Genomic DNA, 12,446 nt, shown 5'->3' on the forward strand with positions numbered 1-12,446 from the left:
AGCAGGTTGGCGCCTTGGAACACAGGGGCTCTGCATTCCCCATCCAGATGGTCCTTCTTGGCCTCCTTGCCAGCTCTCCCTCGGGGCCTGTGATCTGAGTGGAGGGGAAGAATACTGGGGACCGTCTCTCTGTACTTGTGTGCTTGCCAGACCTTTATCTACTCCTGCCAAGTGACTGCAAGCCCTGGGAGTGGGCAGACCGTGGACACTTTGCTTTTGCCAAGGGCTGGGAAGAGATCTGGTGTTCTTTTGCTGCTTGCTGTTGAGATGCAGGGCCTCTGATCCAGAACTTTTCCCGATCAAAGCCCAAGGGCTACTTACTCACTAAACACTCCTTAGCTGGTGTCTCGAAGTGGCAGGTCGGCTCTGGGCCGAGAAGATGGCCACGTCTAATTGCAGGGACATCACTACATATGGACCAGTAAGTCCTGAGACCAGTCGTTAAACATGGGCAGAGGCACCTATGATCCCTCCCACATTCTAGAATTTCGGTAACGGACCCTGGGGACCCTTGGGGCTATCGGGGCTCTCTCCACCTCAGACTGTCTGTGTTTCCATCTCCAAAACGGGAAGGAGATGCTGGCCGTCCCAGGCATGACCGCTGCTCTGGGCTTCCTAGAAGAGTTGGCTCTGGCAGCTCTGAATCCATTAATATCTTTCTGCTCAGCCCTGCTGCCAGGAGTGCCCCCAGGAGCGTGAAGGCTGTGAGCTGTTCATTCACTCCACCCTGAATGAAGGGTAGAGTGAATGTAGATTTGGTGCCAGCTTTGTAAGAGAGGCCAGCACGCTGGCCCTGGCTTCTCAAGGCTTTGCTTTCAAGCTTTCTCTTTCTTTAATTATTTCTCAGGCATTTTTCCTCCCCTTGAAGCTGAAGCTCTTTACACCCCTTAGATTTGGGCTGCGTCAAACACAAAGAACGAGCTCAAGGTGGGGAGGGAAGAAGGGTTTCAGTTCTGTTCCTGTCCCATTCGATCACAGCAAAATTTCTGGAGCCCCTCGGGTGGGGAAGTAAGATGAATGAGACTAAGAGCCCCTACCCTCTGGAGAATGTGTCGTATAATATATGGGGTAAGGTGCCATCTCATCCTAGGTAGAGTGAAACCAGTTCTGGGACGGGACAGGGAGAGGAGGAATCCTTTTTGGCTGGTGGCAGTGGGAAGTCCTCTCAGAGGGCATACTGCACCTAGGCTTTAAAGGAAGAGGAGATGGGAGGGACTTGGAGGGGGGTGGTGGAGGAAGGGAAGTGCCAGGGGCCTTGATGGAATCATGAGGGTAGAGCTGGAGGAAAGAGTGTGGGGCTCAGAGACTAGTTAGGGATGGATCACAGCTCTGATCGATTGATTGGGTGATTCAGTCAGCATATGTATTAAACATCTGATTGGTGCTGGGCACTGAGAATGCAGAGAGGAGAAAACCAGGTGAGCTCCCTGCCCTCATGGAGCTTGTAGTCTATCCGGAGACAGACATTCATCCAACAATCAGAGAAACAAATGGAAATTTGCAGCTCTTTCGAGACCATAAGTCAGAGATCCACAGTGCTCCAGGATTGCGTACCAGGGCACTCGCGGTCATGGAGGGCAGGGCCGTCATTCCCAGTGTGGGGTCTCGGGGAAGTGGGGTTACTTAGGTGAAGAGGTCTGGGAAGAGCTTTCCTGGCTGTGTGCAGAGAGCCTGGTGGGATGGCTAGGAAGGTCAGGAAGACAGGGGCAGGTGGACCTGTGGAAGGAAGGTTAGTGAGGCTGGAGCAAAGTGAGGGAAGTGGGTGGGGGGGTGCGGGACGGTGGGTGGGCCAGGCTGCTCAGGGCCAGATGCGCCAGGCTGAAAGGTCTGTGTTTCTCCTAAGAGCAGTCAGAAGCCTCTCTGAGATCTTAAGCAGAGAGGGATGTGTGCAGATATGCGTGCCACAAGTTGTGCTGCCGCTGTGTGGATGGAAGGAAGTGGGGTGGAGTGAGAGCGGAAAACAGTGTATCGCCTCCATAGGGTAAATGCTGGGCCAGGAGGGAGCAGGGACTTGGATGGGACATGTGTCTAGGAAGGGAAAATAGCACTGGGGGACCTAGATTTCAACTGCCTTGCCCCCTTTAGGTGCTTGGTATATTCACCTGATAGAAAAATTCCTCTGAATAGTAAGTTCTAGTAATACCTTGAGAATCCTATCGAATTACCAAAAAGAGCCCCATGCACTATTTTCTAGAACCATGTGTCTTTGACTCATTGGTTGGATTGTGTGGCAAATACATTTACAAACTCTGTCAGTGGCCTTGGGAACTTGTTACAGGATTTGAACCTTGTTAGGAAGGAAGTTGTCACTTTGGGAATCTTCCATTGGTTTGGCTGTAAAGAATGCTGATTTCAGTTAATCAGCAAGGTAAAAATCCCGCAATGATGAAGTCCTCTGGGACCACAGAATGGTTCTGTGGAATTTAATTAAAATGACACTGTTTCTAGAAGTCAGAGCTCCCATGCTGACAGGTCACCTGATACAAGGTTTGCAGGAGGGAAGAGAGAAGTGTTATAGACCCATCATTGCTTTCTCCCCGGCTCTAGGGTTTGTGCAGTTTGATCATGGAGGGCGGGATTTCAGAATTTTAATGAGTTCTGGTTGAGATACTTAAGGCTAGGGGTACTGGCGGTTGTCAAGGGGGGTGGCTGTAACTTTGTGGGAGACAAAAGATGTAAAGGATATGTTAGTGTATCAGTTATCTATTGCTGTGTTAACTGACTGCCCATAAATGCAAGAGTCTAGTCTAAGTAATTGGTAGGCTACAGTGAATAAAGCAAAGTTCCTGTACTCGGGGGGCTTATATTCAGGTGGTGAAAAGAGATGGGCAAGTAAACAAGTGAATAATATAATTCAGGAGGTGATAAGTGTTGGGAGGAAACCTAAAGCAAGGTAAAGGGAGGCTCCTTGCTGGCTGAGTTGGTAGAGCATGCGACTCGATCTCAGGGTCATGAGTTTGAGCCCCACATTGGATATAAAGATTACTATAGAAAAAAAAAAAGCAAGATAAAAGGAAAAAGAGGATGACAGGGCAGGCTGAAGGAACATCAGCTGCCCCGTGCACATCCGCCATTGCCTGCCCTCCATCTCTACCCTGCAGGGATGTTTTGGCCATCCAGAATTATTTGTCTTGGAAAATTCCTCATAATCGGATAAACTGACAACTATTTGGGAGTACCCCTTGTATTAGTTGTTTGTTGATGCATAACATTTTCCTAAAACCTTGTAGCGTAAAAAAGACATCTTAGCAGCTTAGAACAACATTACCTCACACTTTCTGTGGGTCAGGAATCTGAGAGTGGCTCATAGTTGCTCTTGGGCTTGTCTTGACTGGGGCTAAAGCGCCCACTTCCACGATGGCGCACTCACATCGCTGTTGGCAAGAGGCCTGAGTTCTTCACCTTGTGGGCCTCTCCATAGGGCTGCTCAAGAGTCCCTGTGACATGGCAGCTGGTCCTCCCCCACCCCAAATAGTGGGGGAAGAGAGAGCAAGGAAGAAGCCACAGTGCCTATTATGCCCAATTTTGAAAAATCACATGCTGTTTACTTCTATCATATTCTATTAATTAAAAGTGAGGTACTACGTCTAGCCCACACACCAAGGGGAGGGGAATTTGGCTCTATCTCTGAAAAAGGGAGTCTCAAGGACTAGTGGGCATGTTTTAAAGCCTCCACAATCTCCTAGGTCTCTGGCATGGGCGTACCTTTCTCACTTAGGACCACTGGGTATTATAATGCCTTCCAGAGGGAAATGAACAAATCTTTTCTCTCCTCACATGCTGCTTGCAGAAATGAGGTTTGCGGCTTAATGGAGACAGGCTGTGAACTGACAAGCAGTGAAAGGAAGGGGGACCCCACATAAAGCATATATTCGGCTCCCAAATAATTGGGAGTGAACCGCATTTCCTCCCTGCACCTTATGGGGGTGGCAGGAAGAACTGGGGAAAAAATTGGATGTGAAGCTGAAACCCAGACAGGGTGCAGCTGGGTGCTGGGATGAGCACAAGGTTCAAGGGCTGCCCCTGGCAGTTTCTGGTGGCTGCAGGAAGTCTTTCATCTCCTCTTAGGGACTCAGTTTCCCCTTCTACAAAGTGGGGATCCTGTCATCCCTGCCCCACCTCCCAACCATGCTACAGGGAAGATGGAGCCTACAGTGGATGTGACATGTGGGTAGGACAAGATGTTTGTCTTTGTGGCCTCGTGTAGATACAAGTCTCCACCTGCCATCGGAATCCTTGGCTTTTCGATCTATTCTCTCACAGTTGCACTGGGCTTTTATCTCGGCAATGCTCATTTACTTTCAGCTCTCCTCAACCACGTTTGCTGGTATTAGAAGTGGTCATCCCTGTGTAATATATCACACAGGGAATCTGACCTAGAGAGGCTGTTGACGTCACACAGGCATAGAACTGTGTGGGCCACACACCCACATCCCAGGCTTCTGGATTTCTGGCTTTTCCTGTCTACATCCACACCTTTATAAGAGGAACAAAGAAGCCCAGCCTTTCTGTGCTGCCATGTATAGATGCAGACACTGTGTTAAACACTTAGCATGCACATCTTAATGGTACTGGAAGCAGGTGTTACTCTCCTCATTTTACAGACAAGGAAACTGAAGTTCATATGCTTCAGTGCAGGTAACAGGTGCAGCAGCTGAGTGTAAGACGGTAGGGGCTGGTGTGGATGTGGATAACTTCAAAAATTCATTCATTCATTCATTCATTCATTCATTCATTTTGAGAGAGAAAGAGAGAGAGGGAGGGAGGGAGGGAATCCCATGCAGGCTCTGTGATGTCAGCACACAGCCCGACACGGGGCTTGAACTCACGGACCATGAGATTCTGACCTGAGCCAAAATCAAGAGCTGGACGCTTAGCCGGCTGAGCCACCCAGGTTCCCCCCCCAAATTCTTCTTAAGAAACAAAACAAAAAAACAAAACAGAGCTGGCCAAACCAAGCACATCGACGGTCTGGTTTGACCCATGAGGGCCACCAGTTAGAGGCCCCTGATCAGTTAAACAAATGGGAATGCTGAGTTCCAGGAGGGGGAAACATTTAGTCCAATGTCACACAGTTGGTTAGAATAATTATAGGGCTGTATTGGTGGGTGCTATACTTAACACAGATGAATCTGATGTGATCCCTGCTGGGGCTTAAGCTGAGGCATTTGTGACTAAAAAAGTAATAATAATTTTCCCGTGGGGACAGCCTGGTCCAGCTGTCAGGGCCTTCTCTCAGCTCATTTAACTCCATCTATATTTTGTGTGTGTCAAAGACCTTGCTCAAGAACACCCACTCAATGACTGGTGCTCAGATCCAAGGTGAGAGATATTTCTTGTCATACAATTTTTTCTTTTAAATAGACAGAACATACATATGGTGAAAAAAATCAGCCAGTTGCAAAAAAGTTCACAGTATAAGCTCGTAGCAGGCCATTGGAGAGGTACTAATAGGCGGGCCATCCTGTAAATGACACCGGACACCAAAACCCTGGCCCAGGGAGTTGACCACCTTGAAATGGCTTCAATGCTCACTTCCCTAAAATGGGGATTATAGGGTTGTCTTATTTATTTATTTATTTATTTATTTATTTATTTATTTATTTATATTTTATTTATTATTTTTTGAAGATTTTATATTTTTAAGTAATCTCTACACCCGATGTGGGACTTGAATTTACAGTCCTGAGGTCAAGAGTCACGTGCTCTGCTGACTGAGCCAGCCGGGGGCCCCATGGTTGTTTTAAAGGTGTAATGATACCATGCATATAAGTAGCTGTTAGTATTAGCACTTGATAATTAGAGTCTATTAGTTAACATTGGTGGAGAGCCCCAGGAGATGGGGTTTGGCCAAAGACTTAAGAAGCTTGATTTCTGACCCTGCAGAGGTGTCCTGCCCCCTTGGGGTTTAGGGGAAGGGTGTGGGGACAGAATGGGAGGAGGGCTGTGGCCCTGGTGAGCATGCCCTGGAGGGTAGGACTTCTGATTTGAGCTGGACCATCTCCTGCAGCCGGAAGTCAGTGGTTGAGTTTGACTGTAACCTGCAGACACTGCTTCTTTGAGAGTCTTGGGATTTGCCAGGTTAAACTGGGAGGAGGCCTGAGAAACTCTGAGACAGTTTGCTTGGGTAAGCATCGTCACTGACTACGATAGAGACCTGGGTGGGTGAGCCTCTGCTTTCTCATCTGTAAAATGGGGACAATCTTGGGAATGACCTCAGAGGGTTGTGAAAATTGATTTAATAACCAAAGTATCATAGTGCCAGGTACTGTGTTAACATGTATATATCTCAGTGAATTCCTACAGTGATTCTATGATGCACGGTTACACAGCTACTAAGAGGGCAGGTAAGGGACATCTTAGAATGGAGAGTTGAACTTCAGGTCACCTCCCTGCCATTAGGATGAGAAAACCTGCTCAGGGAGGGAAAGTAAGTTGCCCAAGGTCACAGAGATAATCTGTTTTAGGGCCAGAGCAGCATAACCTGGTCTCCGAGCTGCCTGCCAGACCTGGGATCTGACACTCCCTCCAACCCCTAGCCGTGCCCCAATGGACACATGTAAGGAAGGTGGCTTTGCTGGGTGGTCGCCTCCAGTAGCAGGACGGCGTCCACACTCCCTGAAAACGGGGGTACAGGGGTTCCTGAGCGCCCGCCTGCAGAGCTACCCTCGTGCCCCCACCCAGCCGAGGCGAGGGGGCGGCCGTGGGCGGCGGCGGCGGCCTCCCCTGGCGCTGGCCGGCTAGCTTCCCTGTCGCCGCCGCGGCCTCCCTCCTCCTTCCTGGCGGCCGCCGCGCCGCGCGGGTGTTCAGTTTCAGCGCGGGGATGAGCGCAGGCTGCGCCCAGCTCCCCGAGGAAGGAAGGAAGAGAGAGAGGGCTGCACAGTCCTCGGCCGGGCCCTGGCAGCGCCGTGGAGGGGGCTCGTCTCCGGTCTCCGGGGCTGGGCGCGCGTCGATCCTGCGCTGCCGAAGGGGACGCCCGGGAGCGGCGCTGCCGCCGCCGCCGCCGCCGCCGCCGAGGGTAACCGCGGACGCGCCGGGCGGGGCCGGGCGGGCGTCCCTGCGCTGCGCCCCGCGGGCCCGGGGCTACCCCGGGAGCCACCGCTCCTATGGGGCGCGCCGGGGCGGGGTGTGGGTCGCCTCCAGCCCGCGGGCTGCGCGGCCGGCGTCGCGGAGCAGCTCTTTGTGTCTCCCGGGGCTGCGTGTAAGTGTGTAGTGTGTGTGCGCGCGCGATCGGCGCCTCCAGCCCCGTCACCCGGTGCCAGCTTTTCCCAGGTTTCCCCCGCCAAGACCTTTGCCCGAAGGGATGCCGCCTGAGCCGCCCGGGGAGTTTCGCTAAGTTGGAGGGAAAAGGGCGGGGTGGGGTCGCCCGGCTTCCCCGGATCCCAGGCAGTGCCCCAAAGTTGGTGCTGCAGGTGCAGCGCCCCCTCCCATCACGCTCCTCCCCAGCCTGCGCGGGCCTTGGGAGGCGGGAACCCCCCAGAGGCTTAGCTCGGGGGCTCCTGATTCTCATCCCCCAACTTGGAGGGTGCGCTCCTGCACAGAAGCCACTGGGGCGGTGGGGGGTGGGGGGTGTTAAGGGGCGCGGCTTTCCGGGCAAGGGGCAGCCGAGGCGGAAGCCAGGCTGGCTGGCCGGCGGGGAGAGCTTAGCGGCCGTGGCACAGAGCCGGGGTGCCCATGTGACTGCGGTGTGCTTTGGAAGAGGAAGCTGTAGAGGTCAGTGCAAAGGCGTCACGCCAGAGCGAGCGGGAGCAGGAGTGAGGGGGGAGACCCGGAATGAGCGCGGGGCAGCTGGGAGGGCGGGGGTGGCGGCTGCAGGGGCCCCCTGGACAAAGCCGCCCTGTCACAGCCACCCTGGCCGCTCCAACGCATGCAATTGCCCGGCGGGAGGGGCGGCCCGGCCTAGCGGCCAGGAAATGAGGGACGTGGGAGGAGGGGCCTCTCTAGGAGAGGCGGGTCCTGGAAGTGGCGCCCCCAAGCTCCGAAGGGCCCCAGAGGATGCTGAAGGGTGACTGGGAGGGCAAATCAGACCCAAGCACAACTTGGAGAACTTTCCTCGCACATAGCTGCCGCAGCCCGTAGTGATTCTGTCCACGCGTGCTGGGGACGTTGGGGCCGGGGGTGGTGGTGGGGGGGTGGGGCGGGGGCAGTGCGGGAGGTTGGGGGGTGGTGACCGGTGTGGCCAGGCTAGCCTGGGGCCTGGTGCCCAAGAGACGCTCCTCTCCTCTCCTCGCGGGCACCTGGGTTGCTATCCAGCTGCAACTGAAGGAAGCAGATCTCCCACAAACACTTAAATTGTTTTCAGGAGGCTGTTTTCTGCTGAGGCCCCGAGGGGGTGGAAACCAAGGTTAGATTAAAAAAAGAAAAGAAGAAAAGCCAGACATAGAGGTGGTTTTAGGAAAATGAGGACTAATATTTTGAGGTGGTTTTTGGAGGGCAGGCTGGTGTGTCCGTGGGGGTGGGGTGGGTTAGGGCTTCACCCCCACTCCCCACCCCCATTTCCTTGGAGAGTAGAGGATCACTGGGGTCTTCAGAGTGGAGACCTGGCCCGGCAGTGCTGGGCGGAGGTGGGAGGGTGCAGAGCCCCAGCCGAGCTGGGACTTTAACAACCCCAGCGCCAGCCCCGCAGCCCGCGCCTGTCTTCGTGACAGGGCTGCGTCCTGTGCTGTCAACTACACCCCTCCGATGGGGTTGCTAGGCAGCAGGGCTCTGATGTGCGGGAAGGCCTTCTGATTTGTCAGCCTCCTGCAGACACATGGTTAAGGCTCCTTCCAGCCTATCCGGAGGAGGGACGCGGGGCACGCTGCCTGCATACTGCTGAGCCCCGGGTCCACCTGAATGTGAGGTGCAAAAGGCAGCTAGAGGGAGGGGGGCACCTGGAGCCCACCAGCCTCCTAACCAGCTCAGCCCCTAACTGCCCCCACCCCCATTATCTCCACTGGGGCTTGCTGCTGGCTCCTCCCTGTCAGTCCCTGCCCCATTCCTCCCCTCTTCCCCAAACCATGGAAAAGCAAAGTGCAGCGGGGAAAAGAGGTCAGTGGGGTAAGCATGTGTGTGTGGGCCTCCGGAGATGCCAAGGTGCATGAGCATGGGCCGTGGGGAGGCTGCCCCATCCGTGCTGCCGGTGGCTCTTGTGGGAAGGGGTGGGAGGGGAAGAGGGGGCCCTGGCATCACTGACTGCCAGGCCTGGACTTGGAAGCCTGCTCTGCCCCCCCCCCCCCACTTAAGCTCTGCCCTCCCCCAGGAGGGCAGCATGGCAAGGGAGGAGGGAGGAGACTGGTGAGTTCCTGTAAGGAAGGGTGGGCTATCTGGCTGCTGCTGGAGCTCAGAGGAGGGGCTGCTGGCAGGTTCCTTCTTCCGAATTCACTTCCTTCACCCAAGTCTCTGAAGCCCAGGTTCTTCCCTCTGCCTGTCCACCACCTAACCCCAACATCTGTTAATCTCTTCCCCCACCTTTTTTTTAGCAGCTATATGGAGATATAATTCATGTACGATTCATCCATTTAAAGTGTACAATTCAGTGGTTCTTATGTTTACAGAGTTGTGCATTCACAGTCCATTTTGGGACGTTTTTATCACCCTAAAGTGAAACCCTGTACCCATTAGCAGTCACTCTCCATCCCTGCTCCCCCCCCCCCCCCCCAGGCCCTGGCCACTAATCTACTCTCTCTGTAGATTTGCCTACTCTGTCCATTTCATATATGTGGAATCCTACACTGTGATCTTTTCGTGGCTGGTACCACGTACTTTGAGCTGCATTGCTCACTTCTCAGTCCCCTGCAGTTTGTCTTGCGATTTAACTTTTCCTGTGCAGTGCTCCATTAAGAGTGTCCCGTCCTGAAGGGCAGGTGTCTTAGGCATTCTTATGCCTTTCTCTAAGTGCCATGCCTAGGTCTGGGCTGGGCCGTGGGTTGGCTCTCAGTGATTGTTGAACGAATGAGGAGATGAATGGGGACTGGTAATTGGCAAGCCACGCAGGTGGTTTACAATGGAATTCCAGGGGGTCCAGCTGCTGCAAAGGGGACTGGCAGCTCAGGAGAGCTGCAGGTACAGGAAGGAGCTGGAAGGAGCAGAAAGGAAGCCTCTCACTGGGGTAGGAGTGGGGGCGGGGCCAGAGTAGAACTGTCTGTCAGGAAGGAACCAAGTGGCCTGTGGGTTTGTCAGCTCTCTCCTGGGAACCTGAAAACAAAAATGCCTCCCCCAGCCTTGGGGGCAGGTGGCCAATGCTTGAGATTCATCATCTGATCACAGGGGCTTCCCCCATGGGGAACTCCGATTAGAACTGGGTTTAAAAAGAAAAGAAAAGAAAAAAAATCCCCCAGTGTTAGCATTTGCAAAAGGGCAGCAGGTCAAGCATCTCTGAAGCTGTTCACTCACCTCCTGTGATTCAGGCGTTGAACTGTTTTTCTGCTCCCCTGCTTCTGTGCTGCAGATACTGTCTGATGAGCGTCAAAGGTTGTTTCACTGACTTCCACATCGACTTTGGAGGCACTTCTGTTTGGTACCATGTTTTCCGGGGTGGGAAGGTGAGTCGAACTGAGTTTCTTCAACTTCTGTATGTTCCTGACTGTTTCTTCCTGGAGGGGCTCGCTCCCCTCACCCACGCCCAGCCAGCCCTTGTCCTGTGACTGCTTTCAGGGCCACCTCCTCACTCTCTGTCTTCTCCTGGGGAGAAGGATCAAGAGTCAACTCTTCTGCATCACGTCTAGTGACCTGTTCGCACCTGCCCACCCAGTCCAGTGTTCTAAGCATCTCAGGCCAGATTAGAACTCCAGGTTTGGGTCCCAAGATTTGCCAGCATTCATTTTGCCCACTGTAGTTTTTAGCTCCACTACTGAGAACATTTAACGTAAAAAGTCTAGTTGCCAGCACCACCTGCGTTCATGAACATTTTACATGAGGGACAGGCGTCACCCAGAGAGAGGAGGTGGGGCTTGCATTCGGGATGCTCCCGCTGTGCTCGGCTCTGCATGTACCCTGCGCGGGTGTGGGTGCCTGAGAGTATGTGTGCCGTCCTGCTCGTCTGGGGCTGTGTGTAGGTTCGTTTTAACCAAACATGTTGGAAGAAATTCTGGGTAGGAAGTCATCCTGCCCGGTTCCAGATGTTTTCCTCCTTCTCCAGAGTGAACACAAGCTGGGTTTATTTATTGGGCCATTTGATCAGACAACTTAGGAAATTCCCTTCCTCTCCTTTCCTTACCTCCTCAACAAGCCTGTGGCTTAGGAGAAAGAATGTTCCTCTCAGTCCAGGAAGTCTACCCACCCTGGTTTTGCAGTGGGAATGGAGATTTCCTAAAGGCAGGCCAAGGGTGTCCCAGGACGGTGGCACAGCCCCCCTGCCACCTCAGAGACCCTTAGGGGCCTGGTCCTGGAGGCGGTGCCCTGTCTTCCCCCCACTCCCAGGCAGGTGGGGCTGCCTCTCTGGGTTGCGGCACAGCCTGGAAGGAATCCAGGACTTTGGCCCGGATCTTCAGCTGATTGCCTCCTTTTCCTCCCAAGATCTTTTGGCTGATTCCTCCAACCCTACACAATTTGGCACTGTACGAGGAGTGGGTGCTATCAGGCAAACAGAGTGACATCTTCCTGGGAGACCGCGTGGAGCGATGCCAAAGAATTGAGCTGAAACAGGGCTACACGTTTTTCATCCCTTCCGGTAGGTTCCGGCCAAGGCTGGCGCTGGGCTCTCCCTCGGCGCCTGGCTCTCCCAGCACTGGGAGAAGGCTCCCGCATCCCTGGGGCCTCAGCCAGGGTTTCGGGCCAAGGAACGGGGTTCTGTGGCATTTGGCAGTCCCTGACAGGAGTAGGCCTCAGGCTGTAGGGAAAAACAGCCCCCTTTCTCTCTCACGTCTAACCTGTGTCTCCCCGCCAGTGGGCTAGAATTCACTCCTGGGAAAAAGCATAGGGCCCTCCCTCAGGGGAAGAGTGAATGGTTTCCCTAGGACTTCCTGTGGAAATTTCCGTGTGAGGGGATGACAGTGGCACTGTGGGGAGGGGGTAGGTTCACCCCCTTGAAGGAGGAATTGGGTTGTTTATCCAAGGAAGCAAAGTATGGAGGTTGCAGTCCAAGGCAGGTTCTGGGAAAGGGCAGACCCCAGGGCCGGGAGCTTTACGGGGGTGCCTGAAAGCCTAGGGAATGGACAGAGGGCAATGTGGCATTGGGGAAGGACCTGGTGTGGCAGCCTCCTTCCAGCAGAAGTAGGTGAAATGTAATTGAGGTCAGTGTCAGCTCTTGTACTTGGACTCCCCCTGCCTCCAAAAGAAAAATTAAGAAGAAAAAAGAAAAAGAAATTAACACTGCAAGTATAGTAGAGGGCAGTCATTAAGAGCACTGGCCCTGGAGCCAGACTGCACGGCCTTAGTTTAATTTTCAGATGTACTGCTTTTAAGTTGTGGCTTTATGGAAGTGACTTAACCTCTCTGAGCCTTGGTGTTCCTGTCTGTAAAATGGG

The 12,446-nt window shown here is 53.6% G+C and overlaps 1 protein-coding gene across 12 annotated transcripts in view; it reads left to right on the plus strand.

Moving 5' to 3' along the window:
- The window catches only part of KDM2B (lysine demethylase 2B), a 153,533-nt gene that overhangs the window by 58,008 nt on the left and 83,079 nt on the right, over positions 1-12,446 (plus strand). For 9 of the 12 annotated variants that reach the window (XR_007145959.1, XM_047828605.1, XM_047828602.1 and 6 more), the window contains exons 7-8: positions 10,430-10,523; positions 11,497-11,650. Coding sequence is in view for 11 of the 12 variants with exons in the window: in XM_047828605.1 (XP_047684561.1) it covers positions 10,430-10,523; positions 11,497-11,650 (248 nt within the window). In the remaining variant the exon portion in view is untranslated. Of the gene's footprint in view, positions 1-6,776; positions 7,019-7,074; positions 7,202-7,601; positions 7,714-10,429; positions 10,524-11,496; positions 11,651-12,446 lie in introns of those variants that run through there. The other 3 variants (XM_047828607.1, XM_047828606.1, XM_047828608.1) reach the window with 3 other exon arrangements.

The sequence above is a fragment of the Prionailurus viverrinus genome, chromosome D3 (genome assembly GCF_022837055.1).
Source record: "Prionailurus viverrinus isolate Anna chromosome D3, UM_Priviv_1.0, whole genome shotgun sequence".
NCBI classification, from domain to species: Eukaryota; Metazoa; Chordata; class Mammalia; order Carnivora; family Felidae; genus Prionailurus; species Prionailurus viverrinus.